At 35.1% G+C, this 27190-nt stretch overlaps 3 protein-coding genes across 6 annotated transcripts; all 3 read left to right on the forward strand.

Annotated features, from left to right (window-relative positions):
- Positions 1-83: 83 nt before the first annotated feature.
- Positions 84-6101, forward strand: LOC113742373 (uncharacterized). Of its 2 annotated transcripts, none has more exons than XM_072076975.1 (4): positions 84-686; positions 1188-2347; positions 3829-4499; positions 4745-6101. In XM_072076975.1, exons 1-4 carry the CDS (start codon positions 669-671, stop codon positions 5761-5763), a joined length of 2868 nt encoding a protein of 955 aa, XP_071933076.1. In that variant the 5' UTR covers positions 84-668; the 3' UTR covers positions 5764-6101. The 2 variants fall into 2 exon arrangements, with proteins under 2 accessions (XP_071933076.1, XP_071933077.1); XM_072076976.1 differs by lacking the exon at positions 84-686 and adding an exon at positions 796-1069.
- Positions 6102-12197: 6096 nt separating this feature from the next.
- LOC113720659 (uncharacterized) lies at positions 12198-18537 on the forward strand. Of its 3 annotated transcripts, none has more exons than XM_027245369.2 (16): positions 12199-12333; positions 12739-12808; positions 13381-13509; positions 13632-13743; positions 13821-13922; positions 14717-14821; positions 15567-15650; positions 15763-15878; positions 16007-16108; positions 16226-16339; positions 16453-16509; positions 16984-17050; positions 17199-17252; positions 17460-17534; positions 17855-17890; positions 18200-18537. In XM_027245369.2, exons 3-16 carry the CDS (start codon positions 13490-13492, stop codon positions 18296-18298), a joined length of 1143 nt encoding a protein of 380 aa, XP_027101170.1. In that variant the 5' UTR covers positions 12199-12333; positions 12739-12808; positions 13381-13489; the 3' UTR covers positions 18299-18537. The 3 variants fall into 3 exon arrangements, with proteins under 3 accessions (XP_071933081.1, XP_027101170.1, XP_027101172.1); XM_027245371.2 differs by having other exon boundaries at positions 17834-17890; positions 18200-18265; XM_072076980.1 differs by lacking the exon at positions 12739-12808 and having other exon boundaries at positions 12198-12333.
- Positions 18538-20436: 1899 nt separating this feature from the next.
- LOC113720649 (UDP-xylose transporter 1) lies at positions 20437-23564 on the forward strand. Its single transcript, XM_027245348.2, has 8 exons — positions 20437-20752; positions 20908-21035; positions 21379-21563; positions 21916-21983; positions 22141-22273; positions 22698-22859; positions 22949-23221; positions 23328-23564. The coding sequence occupies exons 2-8, from the start codon at positions 20915-20917 to the stop codon at positions 23409-23411; spliced, it is 1026 nt and encodes a 341-aa protein (XP_027101149.1). The 5' UTR covers positions 20437-20752; positions 20908-20914; the 3' UTR covers positions 23412-23564.
- The last annotated feature ends 3626 nt before the right edge of the window (positions 23565-27190 follow it).

Here is a 27190-nt window from a genome sequence, read left to right on the forward strand (position 1 = left end):
CAACCCATGCCAAACCTTATTTTCTGCATAAATCTCTTCATACTCAATGTTTCCTCACATTTTCATTCTCTTCAACTCGAAGCAGTGATTTGCTTTGAAGCTCGGCATCTGTTTGTTATCCGAAGAAGAAAAGGCAGACAGTTTTAGCTCATTTTTTGTTCCTTGTCTCGTATGAAAATTATTGCTACTATTTTATCGGTTTTTGGGGTTCGGGTTTGAAAATCCAGCAAGATTAATTTCCGTGTAGGAACTTCTCTCAATTTCTTGAGATTCGAATTCTAGCTAGCTTTCAGTTTTCTGGAAGAGAATCATATGATCCTAGCTAGGGATTTCAAAAGATTCCGTGCCAAAGAAGCTCTTTGAGTAGATTTTCATCCTAAGATATCCAATTTGTCATCTCTCTCTCATCTGTTTTCTTGCCACTTCACCTTTTCTGTTCTTTTTTTTTTTTTTTTTCAACTCTTTCCTGTTTTGGCTTTTCTTCTGTTGAAGGAAGGTGGCTTTTGGCGAGGGTCGTTTACTGGAGTTGAAGAGAGAACCAGCTAAGCTTGAGTAAGGGGGGAAAATACAGAGGGAGCTACTGAAATAAGAAGTGCCGAAAACGCAAGGGTAGCCATTTTTTACGGCAACAAAAGCGGCTTTTAATCAATGTCCTAGGTGGGATTTGCATGGTTGATGCAGTGAAGGTAACGCGTTGCTTATAGCCTACTGTTTTTTTTTTTATAATTATGGGCGCTAATCCCATGTGACCTTTGCTGCATTTGTCATGGGTCCTTCCATGGCACTTTATTACTTTACCAGACACACATTTCTGTGTGTATATATTTCTCTTCAGCACACGATCCGTTCAAGAACTTCCAAACGCCTCTTCTTCCTCCATTACCCTCCCATCCCTCTCCAGATTGAGCTTGACCATCTTCTGTTTGTTCCACATTTACCCTCCATGTATCCAAACTAGTCAACTAGCTAGCTAGAACAATTGCTACTAATTGTTGCAGGCTACTAAGACAGAGAGGGTTTCTAGTATATATTTTTGAAGCTTTTTAAGCTAAAGGCACTTAATTGCTAGGTGAACTTCAATTCTAACTTATGTCGTGTTTTTGCAGATGTAAAGTTGATCCTTTTCTTTTAGCTCATATAGAATTTTTGGTAACTATATTTTTTTTTTCTTTTTGAAATTTTTTCAGGTGGAGGATACATTTCCAGGTGGTGATTGCGAGATGGGCTTGGCTAGGAATCCCACAACGAGAAGTGGGGAATTTTTGGAAGGAATGTTGAATGATTTTGTTGGGGGAAAGCAGCAGGCTAAATTGAGAGTACAAAAGAGTACTGCCTCAGCTAGGCTTGTAACGGTTCTCACTTGTTTACAATTTGCCTTTGCAGTTTACGCAACATTTCTTCTGTATTACATGAGTCCAACCATAGACTTGGGAGCACCAAAACCAGATTTTTCGTGGGCTACAAAAATAGCACATCAATGGAAACAGTACATAATTCAACCACAACCACTTGTTGTTAGCCATTACCAGCAAGAAGCCAATTCCCTAATCAGAGCCGAGTTACTCCCACCTGTTAGTCCAACCGAAGTTTGTCAGCATGAAAAAATCGATTTTGTACAGAAAAAATCTAATGATGCAATCATGATCAAGTTCAAAAGAGAACTTTATCAAGAAGTGTTAGATTTCCAGAGCAAATCGTTCGGCACCGAAACTCTCCCTCAGCTAATGAAAATGAAATCGAAGTGGGATTTGCGCGGTCCAAACAAGCCAAAAGTTACTGTGATATTAAACCATTTCAAGAGGAAAACGCTCTGCGCGCAGCTGGATTCTTTGCTTCAACAGACTCTTCCTTTCCATCATGTTTGGGTGCTTTCATTCGGGAGCCCGAATGAGCTCTCCCTGAGAAGGATTGTGGAGAGTTATAATAATTCCAGAATAAGCTTCATCAGCTCAAGCTATGATTTCAAGTATTATGGTAGATTCCAGATGGCCTTGCAAACTGAGGCCGATCTTGTATATATTCTTGATGATGATATGATTCCAGGCAGGAAACTGTTGCAAATTTTGTCACATGTGGCGGGGACTGAAAAGTACAAGAATTCGGTTTTGGGAAGCATCGGAAGGATTTTGCCTTTCAGGCAGAAGGATTTTACATTCCCTAGCTACAGAAAGTTTCGGTCCAAGGAGGCAGGGCTTTATTTGCCTGACCCTGCTTATGATATCACTGTTGACAAGATTGTTCAGGTTGATTTTCTTTCCAGTTCGTGGTTTCTATCTGCAGAACTTGTCAAAACGCTCTTCATTGAGACCCCCTTCACTTTCATGACTGGAGAAGATTTGCACTTGAGGTATGCTTCTCAAAAGTCTTCACTTTAATATTCCTAACGTCTAAACCAAAAAGGTTGCTTGCCTTTTCGCAATAGAATATAAGCTTCATTATTTGATTATTGGTTTTTTTTCTTAAAGGAGACGGTTTGATTTATTAGGCCTTTTTGAGTCAAAAAGTCATAAATATGATTAGGTTAGTACCAACTGAGATTAGAGCATCCGTGTTGACTGTGTCTCAAATTATACAATCTTTAGGGCATCAACCATCCCTTATTTTCATTTTTAAGAAGAAAAATTAAAAAGAACCAACCCTTATTTTCTATATATGAAAATTATGGTCGGAACAAGTCGTATATGTATATATGTTCATGGAATTATTATACCACATCAAAATAGGGGTGATGAACTATTAGAGGTCGTGCATACAATTGACCTGAACTAAGTACATTATTTTCGAAGTTGGTCATCTGCCAAGTAGTTTACTAATATCTTCCGAATAATTTACGTTTGCATGGATAATCAGATGTCTTAATTTATGCATGAGAACATACAATAGGGTTTATTGGAGAAACTACCGTTGCTTTTTTCTAACACGATGATAGAGAGGGTCGGGCATAAATGTGATTATCTTGTCACCATCGTCATCATCCTAGCTGGTTTGACTTACAAATCATCTATCGGAATCTAAAAATCACATATTTTCCTAAACCCTAATAACTCGAAAAGTCAATTTTCGACGTGGGTACTCCCGATGAATGCAGATCCAAGCAACGACCATGTTATGGTGATATAAAATTCCCTTAAAACAAAATTGAACCTAGGAGCATTAAGCATTGTAGTTTGTAAGCCCATTACCCTCCCCACCCCCCAAAAAAAATTCAAATAAAAAGAGAGGAAAATATACGTCATGATACTAAAGTCCTGCATTATTGTTATTTTTCTATTGCTTGTACCAGTCTTTATTATACAACAGAATCCTCTTCACCTAATCAGCTTTAGTTTGTTTTATGACCAATTCCCTTGTTCATTATCGTGCGTATATTAGATGGTGAATGAAGACACAGATTCTAATAATGTTTTCCATCTTAGCCAGAAATGCGTTAGGCCTCCTCCACTAACCATGGTTTCTTTACTAAACATCGTGGCGACAGAATTTTCGTCCAAGGTTATCTAAAAGTGTTTCCTGCTCTCAATAGAATTAGAACCTAGTACTTATTCTTTAGTTTTTTACGTACGCAATTTTATGGGGTACTTTTCCTACCATGGTACCATTCATGGAAGAATCCAAATGAAAATAATCACCCAAACATGGCATTACGTGGTAATGAAGTAATGCGCAATTGTTCGACTGACAGTAATTGAATGTCTTACAATCTTCTTCATGTATTTTGAAGTATATCTTAATGCCTACTAGTAATTTTCTCTGTTTAAGAATACGAATTACACCTTTTTGGTTGCTCAAGTGATAAAAAAAATTTTCCCCTTTTTTTGTTTTTGGCAGTTATCAGCTTCAAAAGTACAGAAATGCGGGCTCATTTGTGCTGCCGGTTGATCCCAGGGATAAAGAAACATGGGGTGATAGTGAACACAGGCTTGCTTATGTCTCAGAAACCACTGTTATTTTCAAGGACATTGTTCGAGTGCGAGATGATCAATGGTGGAAAGCCCTTTCCACTGGCTACATGACACAATGGGCCGCAATGTATCCTCAGAAAATAGATGCAATGTTCTATGCTCATTCAATTCAAGAAGTTAAAACACTCGCCCCTCTTCTTGAAAAGTTCAGGTCCACTTTCGGCAAAAAAGCCTATATTGCTGTTTCAGGAGGCAACTTCTGCCCTTGTGAAGATGCTGCTACCGCATTGGGCTGGCCTAAGGCTGTGTGTAAAGAGAGGAGATTCAAGATTTTTGACCTGGGAATTGGTTCTTTATCAGGGATATCTAATTCGGAGGTGCCAATTGTGCAAGCAGTTTATGCTAGCATGAAAGGATTGGTCAAAATTCATAACCCAAGTGTGGTGATTACAGTGGATGATGTTGATTCGAGTGTGAGGAAGGCTCTGAAAATGGCTGTTGAGACTAATCAAAATGGTTCCACATTGGTTCTTCTGCCCAAATCTTCTGTGCCTAAAGTTCTGTGGATGGCTGATCTTCGATCCACTGCACTACCAAGTAAGCATATTACTTTGCATTTTTATGAAGTTTGGTTTACAAGTAGGCCTATTAGACTTTAGAAGTTGGAATCACAAATCTAACAATCTATCCAGAAGCCAAGGAAATTGAACCCCTCCACTTCATTTCACATTTTCTACTTTGGCAATGAACCTACTTCACATTTTTGCAGCAACAATTGTTAGTTTCAATCTTTCAAGTTGTATATTTGCATCATCTAATTAAGCACGTAATCTCCCTTGCAGATTGGAACAAGATGAGGATCTCAGTGAACATAATTACCCAAAACCGAGCAAAATCACTAGCAAGACTTCTCAAATCTCTCAGCGACGCCTACTATCTAGGTGACGAAGTTCCCATCACCTTCAACATGGACAGCAAAGTAGACGAATCAACTCTAAAGCTAGTAAACTCTTTCAATTGGCCACACGGCCCCAAAATCTTTCGCAGAAGAATCATCCAAGGAGGCCTAATTCGCGCCGTCAGCGAAAGTTGGTATCCTGCCTCAGATGATGATTATGGCCTCCTACTGGAAGATGATATAGAAGTCTCCCCATACTACTTTCTCTGGATCAAATATGCTCTCTTGGCTTATCATTATGACCCTCAAATTTCCCTCCCTGAGCTCTCATCAATCTCTCTTTACACTCCAAAATTAGTGGAAGTCGTGAAAGAAAGGCCCAAGTGGAATGCAAGTGAGTTCTTCAAGCACATTCATCCATACACGCCTTATCTTCATCAGTTGCCTTGCTCTTGGGGTGCCGTTTTCTTCCCCAAGCATTGGCGTGAATTTTATGTCTACATGAACATGAGATTCACAGAGGATGCTAAGCAAAACCCTGTTCAGATTCCCAAGTCTAGAACAAATGGTTGGCAAGCTTCTTGGAAGAAATTCTTGATTGACATGATGTATCTGCGGGGCTACGTGAGTCTTTATCCGAATTTTCCCAATCAGGCGAGCTTTTCGACGAATCATATGGAACCAGGGGCGCATATAAGTGCAAAAGAAAACGTGGTTCGTCATGATAAAACTGATTTTGAGGTGCCATTGTTGAAGGAAGATTTCAGGAATTTTCTGCCTAATGGGAAATTGCCTCCAGCTTCAAAGTTGCCGTCCATTAATCTATTCAATCAGGCAGTTTCTCTCAAGGGTTTGAAGGCAGCAGGAGCCAAGCTGAGGCAAGATGTGCTTAGCTGCAATCCAAAAGAAGTAGTAGCTGTCAACCATGAGACAGGGCTACCTTCACATTGTGCAAGATTCTAATAACCTCTGATGATTGCAAGTTCTTCATCATTAATATTCTTTTGTTTTCACAAATTTATTCTGTAAAACTATTGAATCTTGATTCTCTTAGTCGCTCTATAACTTGGTCAGGAGGATGTTATCAGATTGTGATCATGGGATTTTCAAGAGAGGTTGATTACAGGAAGCGGTAGTGGGAGAAAAAATTGAAAACCCCATATAAAGAAGTAACGGGGAATATGTCACAGAACTCTTTGAATTTTAATCTTTGCAGTGAAGCCAAAATTGGCATTGCATTTTCTCTGTTGTATTCTAGGAAAAAAAAATTACATGTTAATGTCATTGCTATTCAGTTTTAATGTGGCCTCAAGTATGCCCTTTTACCTTCACAAATGATTGGACAAGTTAATGAAATTAAAAAAGCTCTAGTGCAAAAGTTATCCCGATTGGATGCTTAGTGGAAATCTCATGGATTACTATTTGATAAATTCTTCACAAGAATTGGATAACGTTAGGTCACAATCTCATGTTAGGTCCCTCGAGACGTTAAATATTTCACTGCATATCATATAATATCAGCATTTAAAAAAATAGTGGAGATAGACATTTTTTACAGGAGAATTTGCATCAAATTATATTAATTATATGAGTTAATCTTATCTATACTAGTAGTTTATACACAATTACATGAGTTAATCTTACTTACACTAATAGTTTATACACACAATCATGATCGGATATATGATACAAAAAATAAATTAAATTTAAATGAGTTGTCACGCAATGTGAGTATATAGAAAAATAATTCTAATTGCATACGTGGAACTAGGGGTGCAAACGAGTCGAGCCGAGTCGAGTTTTGGCCTTATCGAGTCGAGCCTTAACTTAATTTCATCGAACTCGAACTCGAGCTCGAGCTCGACGAGCTGGTAATTTTCAAGCTCGAGCTCGAAAAAATAAAAAATAATTATTTTATTTTTAAAAAAATAAATAATATAATATTTTTTCTTAATAAATAATAAAATATTAAGGATATTTATGTAATTTTACTATTAAAAATAAAAAAAAACATATATATATATATACTCGAACTCGCGAGCTAACGAGCTTAATGTTTTGAGCTCGAGCTCGAGCTCGACTCTGGCTCGAGCAGCTCGAGCTCGACTCGAGCAGCTCGAACTCGAGTCGAGCTCGAATCGAGCCGCTCGTGAGCGGCTCGATTCGTTTGCACCCCTACGTGGAACCCAAGTGTTTAATGTTTTTCGAACTTTACAAACTACGCTCGCACAAAGTCGCGCGGCACAAGTTGCAAATTTGGTTCTGACTATTTTCAATCCGGGCGTCCAATTGAGCCTGGGCTTAAATTTTACGAATAAAAGTTCTTTGATTGGGCCAATTAGCAAATGGTGTGGACAGGCTTTAATGGATTGAAATTTCTCAAATAAGCTCTCACAGACCAACAGTCCTCTTAGTCATGGCCTCATGATACCGTCATTAAAAAAAATAAATTTTATATATACTAATAGTATATATATTATCATGATTAGATACATAACATATTTATAAATTTTAAATTTTAAATTAGAATTCAGACTATATGTCATACATCTAATGGTGAAAATATATATACTATTAGTGTATAAAAAATTAATCTTTAAACTATTATCCATATCAACTTTTGATCATTAAATAAATTTTCATCACAAATTAGCCACTAAACTAACTAATTAGCACACTCGTGACTATTTTCGTCGATTATTGCTCTTAATCTACAAAATAACAAGAACAGATGTCGAGGGTATATTTGTCCATGGGTAATCAACTCCAGATCACATTTTAGGTTGCTCCTATGATTGAAAACCGGGACCATTATCAATGACACTTTTGAAAACGATTAATGACAACTACAATTTGGTTAACCTCGCACTTTTTTCCATTAGACAGGAACGATTAATGCACCCATAAATTATATACTCCCTCCGTCTCACTTTGATAGTCTTATTTTCCTATTTCGTCTGTCCCAAATTGTAGTTCACTTTTCCATTAAGAAATGTAGTACTCTTTTAAATTGTCTAAAATACCCTTATTAAATATCTTGTTATTAATACATTGTTATTAAATACTAACCCACTACATTGAATATATTGAGCTTTTTCAATACTAATCCATTAGCTGTAACTGATATTAATTGACACTCTTCGTGATTAGCATAAGGGTATTTTAGAAATTTATTAATCTAAATTTATGTTTCCAACCAAATTAATTACACTTTCTTAATCTGTGTGAAAAAAAAACTAAGACAAACAAAACGGGACGGAGGGAGTAGTACTGTAGGTATGCATTAATGATGTACATCAAATTTCTAATGATTGAAATCATCCTGCACATTCCCTTAACCCTTCCCTTAACTGATTTTTTCGGATCTATCTTTAACTGAATTCATTAGGCCTTTCAGAATTCAAATCCCTTCGCCCTTTCTAGTGTGGTCGGATATGTCGTACAAAAGTCGCTGGCAACACAAGTACGAAGGAGCAATTAGCTATGTACAGATATACCTTCCAGGTGTAGGCCCAAATCTATTTAACTAAATGTATTTATATGAGTCCATAAATATCTTAATTTTTTTTATATGAATATAAATGGGTTATCTGGGCGGGTAAACGGATATTATTAGGTAACCCATAAAATCCAATTAATACATTTAAAATTATCTCCCCCCAAACCTCCTCTTTTTTCCCACTTATTTAGAAGAAATTTGAGACCTCCGTTTGATTATTGAACTCATTGTTGGAGACTTTCATGCGTTAATATTGCCGAAACCTTGTATATAGGGGAATATTTTATTTTTCAGGCTTAACAAACATTTGATGCCTTTTTTGACACAGATAGATATCCTCCTTAATTTATTTTTTCAAATTCTTCATTTGTCATTATTTTTTCATATTTTTAAACAACTTTTGCTTTATTATTATTATTTGTTGGTTTTATCTTGTTATTTTATTTTCTCATAGTCTGTTAACTTGCTCATTTTTCAACATTACTAATTTATGACAAGTTTTAACTCTTTTCCTACGTTTCTAAAATGAAATTATAAATTTAAACATGAAAAAAATATTAGGGATTCAAAGTTTTTGAATTAAGTTTTCATATTAACTTTCATAGTACTTAGTTCAAATTTTTATATTCTTATTGTTCAACTATTAAATAATACGTAACTTTGTGACATGGAACATGAATGCGAAAAAACTAGTAATTAAGGTTATTAAGTATTATGAGTAAATATTTAAAGCTAATGATGGGTGCAGAGGGTGGTATAAATTGATAACTTAGTTTGCAAAAATAAATTTAAATAAGTTTACAAAAAGTTAAAATAAATGGGTTATAGATGGATAATTGGATTACCTAACTCATTTTTTGATTTATCCATATATATCCATATAATCAAATGGATATAAATAAATTGACTCACTTATACTCATTACCCATTTCAACCCACCTAAATCCCACCCAAATCACCTATTTTGACACATCTGCTCTCAGCTACAACAGCTAAGCTAATCACTTTGTCGTGCCTTTGTCCACCATCAAATCTAAAAGTCTATAAGCTAGTCATAATTAGCTTGGACACCATTCCTTAATCCCCAGACAGAAAAGATGCCAAAAGCTAGATTATCATTTACTCTCAATCTTTTCCGTTGTCAATATCTGCATTTGACCATGATTACGATGGATTAAATATTTGATATCCTGTCAAATCTTGACATAAATTTACTACTAATAAGATTCTTGATTCTTAAAAGTTCAAAGAAGATATGAGAATTAGGCAAATATTTCCATGGAGGAACCCTCTAGGCTCTAGCTAGCTCTTATTTCAGTAGTGTTTGCCAAAACATACTATTATTATTGTTGCCTGCTGATGAAGTTTTCATCCTTTGGCAGTTAGACCAGAACCATCGCATACATTTCGTTCTTTTTCAGTTGCGCATGCGACTCCTCACCAAATACCCAATTCTTCTCGCGTCTTCTAATCTTTTCCTTTTTTTTTTTCCCTTTGTGTCCCTTTTCCACTCCAGGGAAGAATTTTGATGCTACTACTAATTACTAATATTGCTGGAGGCTGAATAATGTATCAAGCATGAATCTCGCTTTAACATTGCATGCATAATGTGGATTGAAGGGGAAAAAAAAAAAAAGGTAGAGAAGCCTTGGAATTTCTGGATCATTTGCCAAATTTTGCATCCATTTGTAGCCTAATTAAATTAGAAACTCAATTCCTAAAAAAGCACGTAAATTTTTGGAATTTGTTTGGATAGCTTGTTATTTGCACAAATTTATTTGATTTCATTATAAACGCATTTTTCAATTTTCTTTTTATCTGATTTATATGTCACATCAAAAAAGTGTTACAGCATTTTTGTTTCAAAAAGTTATTCCAAATCATCTCACATACAACACATTAAAAAAGTGCGATTCGGGCAGCAGCTTTTGCAAATAAAACCTTTAAAATGACATATTCCTTTCAGTCTTTTGAAATTTAAACACTTGTTCGCTTTTCTCAGAAAGTGAAACCAAGGAGATTAATACTTTGTTTTGACAGGTGAAGTCTATAGAAAGTCTACGTTTTTTCAGTTCCCCCAATTCTTGAAGCCGTCCACATCCCTCCAAAAAAGGGGAAAAAAAGAAGGCTTCCACAGAAATCAAACTCAGAATTTGCCTGGTCAAATATTAGCTCAGCTACAAAGTGACATTTTGACCCCAAAAAAAAAAAAAAAAAAAGTTGCTCAACTAGATAAGGAAATGCTTAATTTTTTTTTTTAATACTACATGCTAAATGGCCCCTTCCAAAATTCTGAAGATGTTTTTGGTTTTTGGTTTTACTTGTGTAAACAATCTTAAAATACAGAAATGATCAACATGGAAGTCACAATTTTGGCATCTATATATGTTTTTTTTCGTAAACATTGCCTACTTGATACTGGATAAGCAAGTCAACGTACTTCAACTTCTTCTTCAATTGTTGTCATCGCCTACTTGATACTGGATGGCGATTGATTATCTTAAGCACTAATTGTGTGATCAAGGGACATGGCCAAAATAAGTGTAGTTGATTGGACTGTCACCTAACACATGATTTTTCATGACCATATATATGTTCTACAAGAAATATAAAGACAGAGCATTAAATAAGTCTCTTGTAACTTGAAAACGGATTTCAGCCCGATCATGGTACCATCTACCTTTTACACACTATTTACTCGTCAATCAAAAAAGGATGATTTGTTGGATAGCCAAAGGATTAAAGCTTTTCAAACATTGCATTCAAAATATTTCTGGAGTATATTTTAAATCTTTTGTTTGGACAGTGAGTTATTTGCACAATTTTACTCATTTATATCATCAATATATTTTTTAATCACCTTTTTTATATCACATATATTTATATCATGAAACTATTACAGTATATATATACTTTTTTAAAAAAATTTATCCCAAATAATCATTAACCAGGCACGCTGTTATAATTGACAATACACATCAATTTTCATGAATCTTCTTCCACGTACGATCGACTTGCTTGCTTGCCAAATGGTCAACTTGTAAATATGATTTATATCATATCATCTCTTTGATTTATGATAATAACTAATTAAATAGAGAACTGAATGCCAAATCAAAAACTTATCCCAAAGTAAACAGGTAATAATTGCCTAATCTTTTTGCTCTAGAAGAAATTGTATAGTGGATGAGCGACACATGTCACTCTCTTTCAGAGAAGAGATTCTCCTTTCACAACAACTATATGATGTGAAGTGAAGCATAATGAAAGTGACATTACAATTTTACAATCCACCAAGAATTTATGTCCTTCATTTTCAACAAGTTGGCACTGAACTTTTGGAAAATTATGAAAAGGAAAATAAATATTTTGTATCTCAAATCCAAACACACAACATATTATTCGCCTTTTAATTTTCCACATATAAATATGAAAAACTTATGCAAGTTGCAATTAAGGTTTGGATTACTAATAAATATAGAGTGTGCGTTGATATAGTACTATTTGAGATATTACTTGAAATAATTATTGTAATATTTTTTGTAACGTGATGTTTGCCAGATGAAAATTTAGTTGAAAAGATAAAAAATAAATTGAAAAATGTGTCAAAAATAGAATCAAAATTTTTTTTTGTACAAATAATTAAACATTTACATCAACAAATCCAAATGCAAGACACCTAGCATTTATTCTAATTGAAATTACCTTCTTTTTTTTTGTGTTTAAACGTGAAATGTGCGAAAAAAAACTCTTTACAAGGGTCTCAGCGTAAGAATTTTTTAGATCGAGTTCTCTACGAACAAAAATAAATAGACGGTGTAATGGGAAGCTAAAAATAACATGAGGGCAAAGCTGTAATTGAAGATATAGCTTACCATGAAATTGAATTTTCTGGGCAAAAACAATAATTATCCAAGCACCCACACACCGATCTCTTAGGAATACGATTCGTCCGTCTTCTTCTCCAATCTCGCAATCGCTATTCCTTTCTATATTTCGCTGTCTTTTTCCGCGTCTAGTTATCGGCGGAACTCGTAAGCCTCAAACCCTAGTTTCCATCGCTTATCAACTAATTTTCTCATGTATAAAACATTTTTTTGTCATTATTTCTATTTGATTACCATCCTTTTTTGCATTCTAAGCATCGATCTTCTAGAATAAAAATTTTTCAATGTGCATTTTTGGGTGTAATTTCGTCATTGCTTTAGGCTGTTCATTTGTTGCTAATCTCGAAAATTCCAGCTTTTTGTGATCGTATTGTTTTTAGCTTTTGTAATCTAAATTCCGGCTGTTAAATTCTGCAATTATTCATTTCTCTGCTTTTCTTTGTTTGATAGTTCCTTTTTTTCTTTCATTTGAACTGGTGAGTGCTTCTCTGTGGTTGTAATTCTGCCGATCATGATTTGAAGTTTAAGTATTTCTTTTCTCTTTATCCTCAGTGAAGTTTGTAGAAGTCATAAGCTGAAGCTAAGGAAATCCTACTTAGAGTTGTAATTCTTTCATTTTCAGGTATTTTTCTTTACTGCCTAAGATGTTCTCATTTGGTTTAAATTAAATGATATAATGTTGAGTTGAAAACTTGCACTTTACTTTATTAATTCCTCCCTGTTTTAAATAGTTTATGAAAGAAAGGCCAAACGGATATAGTGTACCCCAATGGCAAGATTTTTCCATATGGTACATGGATTTGTGCACACATTGGTACAAATGGCATGCCCATTGCGTCTGAAATTTTAAGAAAAAGATTAGTTCTTTTCTAAAAGAAATTCATGATGATTAATTTTACATAGAGTTCACAATATGAATTTTGTAAATATAACTTTTGCTAAATGTGAAATTAATGTTACTGTGTTCATGATGGTGAAAATTCAAGGCCTTACAGGTAGGATTCAAAATTTTTGCAAAAAGATTAAAAAGTTAGGCACTACAGACCAACGGGTGCTCTTCTATTCTATGTAATAGATATTCTGTTGCTAAATAAAAATGTTTATAGTTTCTTTTGGAGTTCTGATAAGATGTTTTTCACTGATGCATGTAAAGCTGCAATTCTTTGTTTAACGGGATTTTCCTATGCTACATAGGAGGATTCATCTCTTGAAACGGGAGGACATTAAATATGTTTCAAGAGTTGCACAAGCAATAGGTTTCTGTCCACTGCGGTGACCTTTAAGTCAAGCAACTCTTGCCAAAATGGGAACCTCGCATCGCAGGTTTGTTGGGATTTGTGTATTATAGAAAAGTTTGAAAATAATCAGTTGATTCGTGTGTGTCTCATGCTAAAATGAAGTTCTCATTTTTCAGCATGTTTATTTGTCATTTTGTATTCATGCAGTGGGGCTTCCAAAAAATCAAGTGATGGTGCCAGGCTAGTTATCACAACCATCATGGGGATAGTTTTTGGATATTTTATTGGTGTATCATTTCCATTTGTTTCTCTAGCTAAGGTATGTTGAATAAGACACGTGACCTTTTTCCCCTTTCAGCTTTTGTCTTTTATTTAATAATTTTTTCTATTTTGCAGATTAATTTTTTTGAGGGAGCAATGAACAGAGATCGTCATAGTTTAGACACTCGTAGTTTTCCAGAGACTGTTGGTTCGGGTAGTACTCCCTTAGCACCAAAGGTAGTTATGATGTTAATGTGGTCTTCTACGTTTGTATGGTGTTTTGCTGTTGTAAGTCTTATGTGCATGTCAAGAACCCAAATTTAGGATTTTCATATGTCAGATGACTTATGATGGTAATTCAGTGAGAAGTATGGAAACTTAATTCCTAATCTGCTTCTAGAACAAGGTTAATGTATTTGATCTTTGTTTGGAACATTGTAGTCCGCCAACTTGTCATCATGTTTCATTTGTAACATGTCATCCAATCAGATGGCCTTTCATTTTATTAACCCATGTATGTTTATGGATCTGTTTGGAAATGAATAATAGGTAGCTTCGATGCATTATCCAACCAAGAAAAGAATTGTTGTTTTCTTCTTCTGGTTCTTTTTGCTTTTATTCTACAATTGTCATAATAAATCCCCTCCTGAAGCTACTTCTCAAAGTAAACCTTTCCCAATACCATGACAAGTTTTTAATTGTCTGTCAGACTTTTTTCCTAGCATTATTTTTTATTTTATTTTCTTCTATCTTTTCTTTACCAATTACCCGAAGAGTTGTCTATCCTGTCATTGCTTTCATTGACATTGTCTTACTCTGTCTGTCCTGCTAACTTTCCACTATGAAACATTACAGGCTGATATGACGTCACTTAAATTTTGTTCTTCATTTACTCTTTAATAAAAGCTTGACACAAGCTTGCTTCTGACATATTCTCCCCTTACTGCTGCAAGCTGCATTGTTAATTGTTTTATGTAAATTCTTTGATGATGTTTGACCAGTTAACATTCTAATTCTTTTTTTGTCTCCAGATCTATGTTCCTACAAATCCTCGTGGTGCAGAGTCTTTGCCTCCTGGTATTGTGGTATCGGAGTCAGACTTTTATCTCCGGAGATTATGGGGTGAACCTAGTGAGGTATGTTAGTGAAATGGTTCAGCAATGTAAATGATATAGCTGTGCAGTATGTCATTGATATGCATGTTGAAGAGATCTATTTAACATAATTGCAGCAGCAAATGCAATTTATAGGGGATGGCATTAGATAAAAGCTTTGTATTTCATTTGTTAGCTATGCTGTTTGGCGATATACTTACGTGTTTTATTGGCCACACATTTCTATTGTTTTTTTGTTCTTTGCTATTGTCTTGTCATTATTTTATTCTTCATCATTATCAATTTTGTACATTTCATAATACAGCACTTTGCATGCGGTAGACATGAATTTCTAGATATATCTATTTTTGAAGTTGAGGATCAGTGTATCCCATTGAAACGGTTTCTTTGCTTCTGGTGAGCAGTGCAGCAAGGATGCACATAGCTTTTCTTAAACACCATGATGGCAGGTGTCTTGTTTCTCTTAGTTTGCTTATAAATTGCAGCTAGTAAAAGTGTTAGGTTGGTGTGTAACTGGGTGCTAGTAAGTGTTGCTGTGGTTTGTGCATGAAATTATTGGCAATTTTGCATGGTCACCCCTTCTTCCAATTAAACTTAAGTGCATTAGAGTTGCATACCATCAAAATAAGCACAAGTCCAACAGCCATAAGAAAGTTCCAGAGCGACTGCATTGCAGGAGTCTGTCCTAATATTATTGATTTGGAATGTGCACAAATAGCTGTCTGTATTTGTGAAACTGTTCCCTAACATGTTATGAAACTTCCAGGATTTGAAAAGGAAGCCAAAGTATTTAGTGACATTTACAGTTGGTTTGGATCAGAGAAACAATATCGATGCAGCAGTTAAAAAGGTGGGGATGATTTTGCATGAGAATGATGATAATGATGACTTTTTTGTGTAATTTTTTTCCTGTACGTGCCAAGAGTTTTTGTTTCCTGAATTGCTTCCCTTCTTTCTTGCAGTTTTCTGAGGATTTCCAAATCATGCTTTTTCACTATGATGGTCGAACGAGTGAGTGGGATCAGTTTGAATGGTCAAAGCACGCAATTCATGTCAGTGTTAGGAGACAAACAAAATGGTGAGATTTAAAAACTCTCTGCATATTGTGCCTGGTGGTTTTTGGGGATATAATGACATAGTAGATTTAACATCGAATGAAATTTCACATAATTCCATAACCTTGTGCTATCTCTTCCCCACTGAAAGGTGGTATGCAAAGAGGTTCCTGCAGCCTGATGTGATTGCAGCTTATGATTACATTTTCATTTGGGATGAAGATCTTGGAGTCGAGCACTTCAATGCTGAAAAGTAAGATTTTTTTTCCAGAAAAAAAAAAAGAGAAAGAAGAAAGAATTGTTGCATAATTTTCCTTTTTCTTTTTAAGTTTATTTGACTTTTTTTTTTATCTCGTCTGTGACATTCCAGGTACATTCAACTAGTTAGGAAACATGGCCTGGAGATTTCTCAACCCGGTCTTGAACCCAATAATGGACTTACATGGCAAATGACTAAAAGGAGAGGTGACAGAGAGGTTCACAAGTGGGTTATTATTGTCTTATTCTTTCTAATAAAGAATGTATCTTTGTCTAGCATGCTTGTTTAAACAGCAACTTACTCTGATTTCCATCTTAATCTGTGTAAATTGGTTTCAGGGTGACGGAGGAGAAACCTGGCTGGTGCAGTGATCCCCACTTGCCTCCTTGCGCTGCGTATGCTGTCTTAACTCTCTCTCTGTCCCTCTCTCGCTCTCCTGGACAACAATAGGCATTTGTTCACATTGCTATTTTTTTTAAAATACCTGTGAACCTTAGAGTCACAGGAAACTTACCTTACCTGTGAAAACACAGCAACTAAATAAGAGTTTTTATGATACAAATTGGTGCTTGCACTTTTGCTCGCAAGTTATAGATAAAAAAATCTCTATATTGATGGTCATATTTCTTTATCTGGTTGACCATTGCCAAATAGAAGAGCTTAGCCACAAGACATATCATAGCAATAGCACGTCGTATTGTTTGAAAATTTTGATTTTATGGTAGTGTTTGTAGGTTGAGTTATGACCCATGATTTATGCTCAGGCCCTTAAAATGGAGATATATAGTTAAGAAAAGTTTAAAAGATTGGGGTGGCTTCAACATTTACCTTCAACTAATTTTCCTTGTGTAATTCCTTTTTGAATTCAGCTTTGTGGAAATTATGGCTCCTGTTTTCTCGCGCGATGCTTGGCGATGTGTTTGGCATATGATTCAGGTTCCCTTCTTTAACTTTGTCATTTGTATACATCTGTTTTAAGCCTTGTTGTACCTCCAACTATTTTCGCTTTTAGCTGCTCTCATTAGCCTTGGTTCTTTCCAGCTTAGAGCTCACACTGATTTTTTACTTTCAATAACATTTCTAGAATGATTTGGTGCATGGTTGGGGATTGGATTTTGCACTAAGGAGATGTGTGGAGGTCAGTGGTTTTATTTGTTTCTTATCACAGAATTATTTGAAAGATTTAGAAAAGAAGGCTTCTCTATCTGCTTTTCATATTCCTGTTGGAAGGAGAGATCTGAGGGACAGTGGGATGTAAAACAGACAAAATTGGAAAACATGTATTCATTTCAAATGGATGTCTGCGTATTATCAGTTTCATTGTAAGTGTATTTTGCCTGTGCAGCCTGCACATGAGAAAATTGGTGTGGTTGACTCTCAGTGGATAGTTCATCAAGTTATTCCTTCTCTAGGAAGTCAGGTCAGTTAACCACTTAATTACAACCATTGGGACTTGCTTTTCCTTTTCCTAGAGGTGATTAAAGTAATGAAGTTTAGTTGTTTGCAAATGTTGTTCTGTTCAACTTTAATTTCCGTTTTTGAGAAAATGGTTTTTCATTTATAATATAAGCAACTTTTTAGCGCCCCCCCCCCCCGGGCTGGGGCTCTCTCTGTCAAATCTTCCTTATTCACATTTTTTCTTCCACTTCAATAATCCTACTTGTCCCCTGATCTGATCTCCCCTCATTTAGATTTGTTTATTGATAATGATGCTAACAGCTTCAGCTTCGTTGATTCCAGGGTCAATCTGAAAATGGAAAAGCTCCTTGGCAAGGGGTATGTAAGCTGTTACATGTTCGGTTTCCATTTCAACCTTTCTGTATATTTTTTTTTTATTGAGGCCTTTTCTTTGTCCTTCGTTTTTTTTTGGCAAAAGTCAACTCTGAAAGCTTCTTCATCCAATTTTATGGTCATCTGAGTTATTCTATTTCACCTACATTCTAACATGTCATGTTTAAATAAGGATTCACAAGTCATATATCTGCACTTTGTTTGAATTGCATGATTTTGCATTGAACTGAATTTCATTACATTTGTCCAAACGTCAAGTAACTAGCTTGAATTCTTTTCTATCTAATTTGGTAGGTAAGAGAGAGGTGCAGAAGTGAGTGGGCGCAGTTTCAAGATCGCCTAGCCAATGCAGATAAGAAATATATTGAACAGCTTGGGAGGACTTTGAATTAGTTAATTTCTGGTTATTACCTGTAAATTTCTTCATTTTCTTTGGTCCTTTTTCCATCTTTGTATTCATTGTACGGAAGGGTGTTTTGGAGCCCAATCTCTCACTCGATGTCTTTAATTTTTGTTTTTTTTTTCCTCCTAGCGGGGCGGTAGCTGAACTTCCTGTAGTAGTGAAAACTAACAATCTGAAACTGGAAGAGAGTGATCCTTTTTTGTGTATAAATAGATTAGACTTTGCTTCATTTGATTCCCAAACTGCCAATTTTCATTTCCTTTTCCTTCTGTTTTGTCTCCTTTTTTCCCTTTTCTATTTCCTTGAGGCGGGGGGATGTGGGTGGGGTTTTTTTTTTCCTTTTCTTTTTTGAAGGCCGGGAGAGGAGAGAAGGGGCATGCGAATTTGTTGGATCCCATTTCATATCTTTGACTTGACCAATTTTTCAGATGATCGTATGGAATTTTGGGATGATAACAAAAATAAAAGATGGAATTAATTTTGGTCTCATGACGGAAAATGCAGTTCTGATTTTCTTTTTTCCATTTTAAAATTTTGCTCTATTCGGGTTATCGTGACCGTGTGACACCAACTTGTGACGATACTGCAGGGAAGATGGTACCCATACCTATTTTAAAGAATGCTTTAGAAATACAGATTTTAACATATTCAAACGCATTTAATAACAAAAAAATAGAACGTATGAATTAATTAAATGGCATTAAATTTTTTAGATGAAACTTACTTCAAAAAAAAATAAATGATAAACTGTGGTATTGGAGTGATGGAAGCAATGAGCATCAAAGACGAATGGTGAGTTCCAAAAGAAATACTATGAACTAACCATGCAATGAAGAGAAAGGCAAGAAAATTCTTGCAATTAATCATCAGCAGATGTGAATCCCAGGTCTCGTATGTCTAATACCATTCAACAAAACCAATATTGTTCACAAGGAGATTTAAACATTATAATCATCAACGAACAAGTTTTTTTTTCAAGCCTTGAATTTGAGACGTTGAAGTTTACTCAAAAAAGAGTGCGTAATCCATTCTGCTACCATTTGACAAAATCCACTGTGTCCCTAATAGCATATTCTAATAATACCTACTGTATCTATTTGTTCTCGGTGAAGGATGTACTTTTTATGCAATGGAAGGCATCGGTTGGTGTGAAATTCAAGGATATTGGAAAATGTATGGAGTGAGACCCAAGTCTGTGTTTAAGGTCACCAAACGGACAGTTTCGCAATGTGTTGGGTGCAAATATTTTGCTTACACTGGCAGATTCCTCGCTCACTGACATTGAGAAATGTTCATTCCACCTTCCATTCTTATGTACTAAGACTTGTTTAATAAACCAATAAAATCTGCCCTCCTCAAATCAAATCAGTCTTTGTACTGATTGGGAAGATGATAAGGACCCTTTGTCATGCCCAGAAAACCAAAAAAATAAACACATAAAGAAATAATGGAAATCTAGGTTGAGAATTTGATCAGTCGTCGGTCGTATGCATAATGAATGAATTTTCAAAAAAAAAAAAAAAAAAAAAAAACTCGTTAAAGAAACAATAAAGATGACTAAAAAAATCTAAAGCATTTTCTCTTACAAAACAACCAAATATGTAGAAGCGGACTCATATTGTTGGGCTGTCTCTGTGCAATCAAACCTTATGAAGATTTAACTTTGACACTATAGGAAAGTAAAACAGCTTTGTTTTGTTTTGTTTTTTTTTTTGTTTCTGCCTAAATTTCTTCTTTTTTTTGATAGTTCATAGCTACCAGTGAGAATAATTTCCATTCCTATTATAGCATGTTGTTCGCATTAAATCCTCTATAACGCATGCTTAAAATCAGAGCCAGATTTGGAAATACACAGATTTTTCTCACTTGTATAGAAAAAGGTTCAATTTTAATTTGTTAACTGCATTTCCGACTTAATCGTTCTAATGTTCATGGCAATAATTTGTTTTTAAAACAAAATAACAGGTCAGTTCTCTTGCTTAAACTGGCAGTTAAGTCCTTCCTGGAAGTGATTAAACCGAGACAGAACCAACAAACAACTATATAAAAAAAAAAAAAAAAAAAAAAACTGGAACCAACGACGTTAGCACCAACCACATTCTTAGTCTTACAAAATAAAAGAGATCTTGTTTTTCATTCTCCTTCAAGCCACAAACCCCTGATATCTCCCTCTTTCTCTACGACTCTATCTCTCCCTCCACCTTCAGAGCTTCAAACGGACCAAATTCCCTCATTCAAGCCCGGCCGGACCCAAATATCCCGAGGACTACATTGCAATTGTCTCCTTAATTAGGGTGCACTAGTCTTGCAGGAGCCACTGAATCTTGATTTTCTTGTCAGCAGTATTTGCTTTCATCTTTGTTTGAGTATTGGAATCATCTGCTGACTGTTTCGTGAATTCAGGGCTCCCAAGACTGCCAGCTCCAGTCGGCAGTAAATCGAAGGTATGTTCAATATATGACTCTGTATATCCAAGAAATGCTGAAGAGACTTTCTATCTTCTGCCTAAACTTTTTACGTCTTCATAGGAAGCACTAATCAAAATTAAATTAATAATCATCCCTGAATCTTGTTAGGATTTTCCTTTTTTTCTTTCTAGGTGAAAGATGGGAGAGATGACGAGCAACCAGTTGGGAGTTATCGGGGCATTGTTCCTATCTGTGGCTTCATCAGTGTCCATTGTCATCGTCAACAAAGCTTTGATGAGCAATCTTGGTTTTCCGTTTGGTATATACAATCTCCATCCGTATCTACATGCTTCTATCCCAAGCTACCACAACTCGTACCATTTTAACCTACAAAATGCTTTCTGTTAACGATGCAAATCTTCAATTCTGATAGTGTATATACACTGTCTGTCTGTCAGTATATATAACATTTACTCGTACAATTATCGATTGTTGCATTATATGTATATTTTTACACAAAAACCAATATATACATATAACTTTTCTTTTCTTTTCTTTTCTTTTTTTCTAATGTGGAAAACAAACCCTGAAATTTGTCAGGACGAATTAGTATAGTCTTTCCAGGATGATTTGAATAAATGCTTTGAATTCAATTTTGCCAGCAACAACGTTGACTAGTTGGCACCTGATGGTAACATACTGCACTCTACATGTGGCTCTGCGCATGAATTTCTTCGAGAACAAGCCAGTCGACATGAAGACGGTCATCCTCTTCGGCATTTTGAATGGAGTTTCGATAGGTTTCCTCAACTTAAGCTTGGGATTTAACTCCATTGGATTCTACCAGGTGCGGTAAATAAAATATATCTAGCAATTTTGCATTCTAAAAAGGCACCAAAAAAAAATTGATTTACTACATTATTCATATTTATATACTCGAGCTTTTATATGCATTTCATCTTCTAAATCAGCATTAACACATTGATTACGCTACATAAGCACAAACTACAAAGTGCAGTAATTTCATCGAGCATTGCACTTTTTTTTTCAACTAGGAAGAGGTGGGACTTAATTAAAAGATAATGCATCACAATTGGTGATTTATTTTATTATTTACGATCACTAGTCATTTATTTTTGGATTTTTTTTCCCCTTAATGTTCTCCACTTATTTTTCTCCTTGTGATTCATGCTTTACAGATGACCAAGCTTGCAATAATACCTTTCACGGTTCTATTAGAGACCATTTTCTTGAAAAAGCATTTCAGGTAATGTTCAGACAGAAAAGCTAATAATTACAATCTGGAAGTATTATTAACTTTTCCACCAAGCCTATTATTATATGCAAGTTTTTTTTTTTTTTTTTTTTAGCTTTAGTTATATAAACCAAATCCGCTGTTTCATGATGGTCCAAATTATATGCAGCCAGAAGATCAAGTTCTCTCTATTCGTCCTACTCATCGGTGTCGGCATTGCCTCCATAACCGACCTTCAGCTTAATTTTGTGGGAACAGTTCTCTCCCTTTTGGCCATCATAACAACTTGTGTTGGTCAAATTGTATCCTTTTCTTTTCTTTTATTTAATTTCATTGGTTATCTTTGCTTTTTTTTTCATCACAATCCTGCACTCCGTTGCCAATAGGCCAATGACTTGATTACAGTGGTAAATGCCAGACTAATTAACTAGGATCAGCAAATCAACAGTCATAATTAATCATCAAATGTGACAAAACATGTCACGAACAGCTATTAAAAGTGATTAATTAATGCAAGTTGATCCTTTGGACAAAGGAGAGAGACAAAGATGATCATCTTGCTACAAGAGGAAAAGGCACCAATTTGCGCCCGGTTGATCATAGTTAGACTGCCATTTCCAGAGTGTTATCGTACAAAAGTAAAAAGAAAGATAGAATGTTTGTAGGACGTACGTCCTTGGGAGATATTCTTGTTGCTTGGTCCTTAACCAATCATTCTAATTTCAGCTCACAAACACAATTCAGAAGAGACTAAATGTCTCATCCACTCAGTTGCTGTACCAATCAGCTCCATTTCAAGCGGCTGTTCTCTTCGTCTCAGGCCCTCTTGTTGATCAGTGCCTGACCAAACAAAATGTGTTTGCCCACAAATATTCCCCTATTGTATTGGTAAAGCTCTAACAACCCCTTTTTTTAATCCGCTTTCTCTAAAATCATAAAGTTTAGATCGAGTGATCCCTGATAAATAACTGTTGCAGGCATTCATATTACTTTCTTGCTTGATTGCCGTATCTGTTAACTTCAGTACATTTTTAGTGATTGGGAAGACGTCACCTGTTACGTATCAAGTTTTAGGGCATCTTAAAACGTGCCTTGTTCTTGCGTTCGGCTATACACTCCTGCATGATCCTTTCACTTCAAGAAACATTGCTGGAATACTAATAGCCATTGTTGGAATGGGATTGTACTCGTACTTTTGCACCCATGAGAACAAGAAGAAACAAGGGGGAGACTTCTCGTCTATGTCTCAGGTAATGTGTACATTAAATTTTACTCATTTTTGTTAATTATTAAGAAATTGATTGATTTATTTTTTGACTGAAAATGGGATGGTATGATTGGACACCGTTGTTTCAGAATAAAGACAAAGATACCACACCATTTTTGGCTAATGGGAAGAAGATGGCCCATCAGGATGAGGAAAATCCGACTGAAAAATGATCTTTTAAGGCCTCCCAAGATTGAGGAGTAGGCTTTTAGGTGAAGTTCAATTGTAACTCCGCTTAAGACTTGAGGTATCCTTTTTAATTCAGACATTCCACGACAAGTGTGTAGACGATTTTGATATGTATAATAAATATGCTTTTCAATTCACTAATTGCCCTTTGTTTGCTAAGTTTTGTGCTCCTTTTTTTTTCGTAATTTCAACTTTAGATCAATAATATACTAACAATAATTAAGAAAAGAATTGGATTACCCCTTTTTCTTTTAGAATTGGATTTCCTTATCTTTAGCTAAAGTGAAAAATTGACATCATCTTGGAACAACTGCATCTTAAAAAGAAAAATCTTATACTAAACGATATACGATTTAAGCGACAGAAACAAACTAGTGAATAACACGCCTTCTTGATTTTAGATTTTCCAATATTTGTGTTTATTGTTTAGGAATATCATGATTTAAGGTCATTTTTTGCAAGTAAACTCCGAGTCAACTTGATAACCTCTCCCTTTGTGCTCAACATGATATTTGATCGCTTAGAGCTCTACTGTCCGAGGTTTCAATTTTTAAGCAAGCACAGTTTGGACTGTTATCTTGACATCAGCTTTGCTTGAATCGAGCAATATTGACATGGGCTAAATGGTCTACCCAAATGTAGCCCAATCCCACATAGCCCGTAGCTACAGAGTGATCTTCATGGACTAATGAATTATAGCTGCTGGGCTAAGTCCGTTGCCTTCCACTCCAACTTCTATCTTTTTTGTATTTTTTTTTGGGTTAAAAACAAAAAAGCCCCCTGTGATAAACCTAATACACAGAAAAGTCCCCCATGGTTTCAAAATATATAACGCGACCCCTCATACTTTGAACTAAATTGTAAAGGTGACGGAATCCGTTAAACTTAACGGAAATGACTTATTGGAACCTAAAAAATTTTTTTTATACCTAATTTTTATCAAATATACCTATTCTACCCCTTAACTCTTAATTCTCTCTACTTAGAAAATAAAATAAATAATTTTTTTGAGCTGTCTTTTGTTTAATTATATAAGGGTATTTTGGTCATTTTGACCATTTCCGTTAAGTTTAACGGATTCCGTCACCTTTACAATTTAGTTCAAAGTATGAGGGGTCGTGTTGTATATTTTGAAATCATGGGGGATTTTTCTGTGTATTAGGTTTATTTTAAATCGAAACCATAATTCTATTATATTCCCACGCCTACCTTGCGCTAAAGCAAGGGATAGACCCAAAGTAGTCATGGAAAAATTCGGAAGAGGTTGACAAGCAACTAGTGAAATTTTAAGAAATTTTGGTTTTAAAATGCAAGTTGGGAGCTTTGAATTCTCGATTTACCCCTGAAGAGGGATTTTAGTCTCTCCCTAATAGCCAACTGAAGAGGGATTAGGTCGGTTTGAAATTTCGTTAGCCTTTGGAAAATGTGCTTGCAAACACGAATGAGATCCTTCCGTCCATGCTTCTTTGGTGCAACAAATTTTGAGCACTGATTTAATGGAATATGATGAGAGTTTAAGGGAAAAAAATAATAAGACCAAAACATTAGTTCATGTTGGAAAAAAAAAATACAACCAAATTAGCTGACAATTTTCAAATAAGGGATGGTTACTTGGTTAGAAGCTACATTAATTCTTTTGGAAGAACTGCAAACCGAAAAAGGATGACAAAAAATGTGACAATATACTATTGGCAAGAGAGAATATCCATCCTCTCATGTACAATATGCTTTTAAGATTTTTTTTTTCCCCCAACTGCTTGAAGAAACATATTCACATTCTTCTTTTTTAGCCAGAAAACGTTCTTCTTTTTTAGCAGGCCAGAACTGTTTGGATAGGTTATTATTTGGAATAATTACTACAGCACTTTTTGTGATATGATGTATGTCAGATAAAAAGGTAGATTAAAAAATGTATTTATAATGCAAGCAAAATATAAATTGGGATAATTTCACTATCAACCACTAGGCCTTTGGCTCAATGGCCACCACCTACTTGCCTCCCACCAAAAATGCCACATTTCATGGCTTGTCTCCAAAAAAATTCAGGCGGGTGTGCTGTGCACCCGTTTGGTCCGGTGGTAGTTCAGTCCCCTCTGGCTTATCCCTGGGTCTCTTTAGACCCACCCCCTTCCACTTAGTATAGGATAGATTAGATTTATCGTCTCCGAGAAAAAAAAAAAAAAAAAGAGGATAATTTCACTATCCAAACAGGGATGGTGCCAAATCTAAAGAGTATATATGACTGACATTGATGATGTTTCCAGTATCTCTAATTTTGTGGGGTGGCTAAATTCACATGAAATAAAGTTGCCCCTCACAAAAAAAATTTTGCCTCGTGTACCGTTCAATGAGATTTGTCAATTGTCATCACCCAGTTGAGCTGATGCACCAGAGAATTCCATTTGGGTAATTGCCACCCTCAACTTCTAGGGGAAAGGGGACGTTTTGGCAATGCTTATGTGAACCAATTTTGAAGTTAGCAAATGGAGGGTTATTAACATAAGAAAATGACATGATCTTTCGTCTGGTCCATCAATCCAAATTGGCATGTTCTTCTGGTCAAGAAAGAATATATGCACGCAACCGAAGTCAAATTTGGATATGAAATTTGTAAGGCCTTACATATTTTGATGTTTTCTTCAATATATGCCCATCAAAGCCAAATTTGGATACGAAATTTGCAATTCTAAAAGTTTCGCGTAGTAATAAAGAAACCATAAAACAAATATCATCACACACTTGAATTGCTTTAATTATTAGTAATTAGTAATTACTAAGGGGCATGGGAAAGAAACAGGAAGTGATTAGCCTTTTCCTTTCTTTCTTTGTTTCTGTTAATTCCACACACAGTAGTATGAGCTCAAACTTTCTCTCGCATCTTATAATCGATTTATATATTATATGTATACTTATTAGAGAAAACCTCGCACATTGCAATTTTTTTTTTCCCGAATTTTGCTTAAAAGCCTACAAATTCAAATCACCACACGTGTCAATGTACATCAATATCTTCGGCTTAGTGTTTGGATGGAAGATTATTCCACTTTATTTACACCTTATTTACACACACAGATTTGCTTGCATAATCAACACATTTTTCAATCACCTTTTTATCTCACATACATCATATCAAAAAAAGTGATACAGCAAAAATATCTCAAATAATTTACAATCCTTAATTTTGGCTAAATCTAGCAAATCTACCATGATTTTAAAAAAAAAAAAAAAAAAAGAAGATCCCAAATTCCTCGCAACAAAAAGGCAAAACTAATTATCAATAGTCTTTAGTGCATAAGAACCATTCCCAAATTCCTTGGAACCTTTCAAGGCTCAAAAGTAGTACTATAATCTGCAACATTAATAATTGACGACATACGAGGAATTAGGGTTGCAAACGAATCGGCTCGAACTATTTGAATTAAAACTCGATCAATATCGAATTCGAACCGGGTAAATTGAACTCGAATTCGAGTTAGTATTCAAAAATATTAAACTCGTTAGCTTGCGAATTCAAATATATATATAACTTTTTATTTTAATAATAAATTTACATATATATTCATAATATTTTCTTATTTATTAAAAAATATTATTTTATTTATTTTTAAAAAAATAAAATAATAATTTTTTTATTTTTTTTTGAGCTCGAACTCGAATTCGAATTTTAAATTGACAACTTATCAAACTTGAGATTAATAAAACTAAATCAAGACAGTCGATAGAATTAAATCTGGACTCGATTCAACTCGTTTGCGCAGTCATA

The sequence above is a fragment of the Coffea arabica genome, chromosome 1c, assembly GCF_036785885.1.
Source record: "Coffea arabica cultivar ET-39 chromosome 1c, Coffea Arabica ET-39 HiFi, whole genome shotgun sequence".
NCBI lineage: Eukaryota > Viridiplantae > Streptophyta > Magnoliopsida > Gentianales > Rubiaceae > Coffea > Coffea arabica.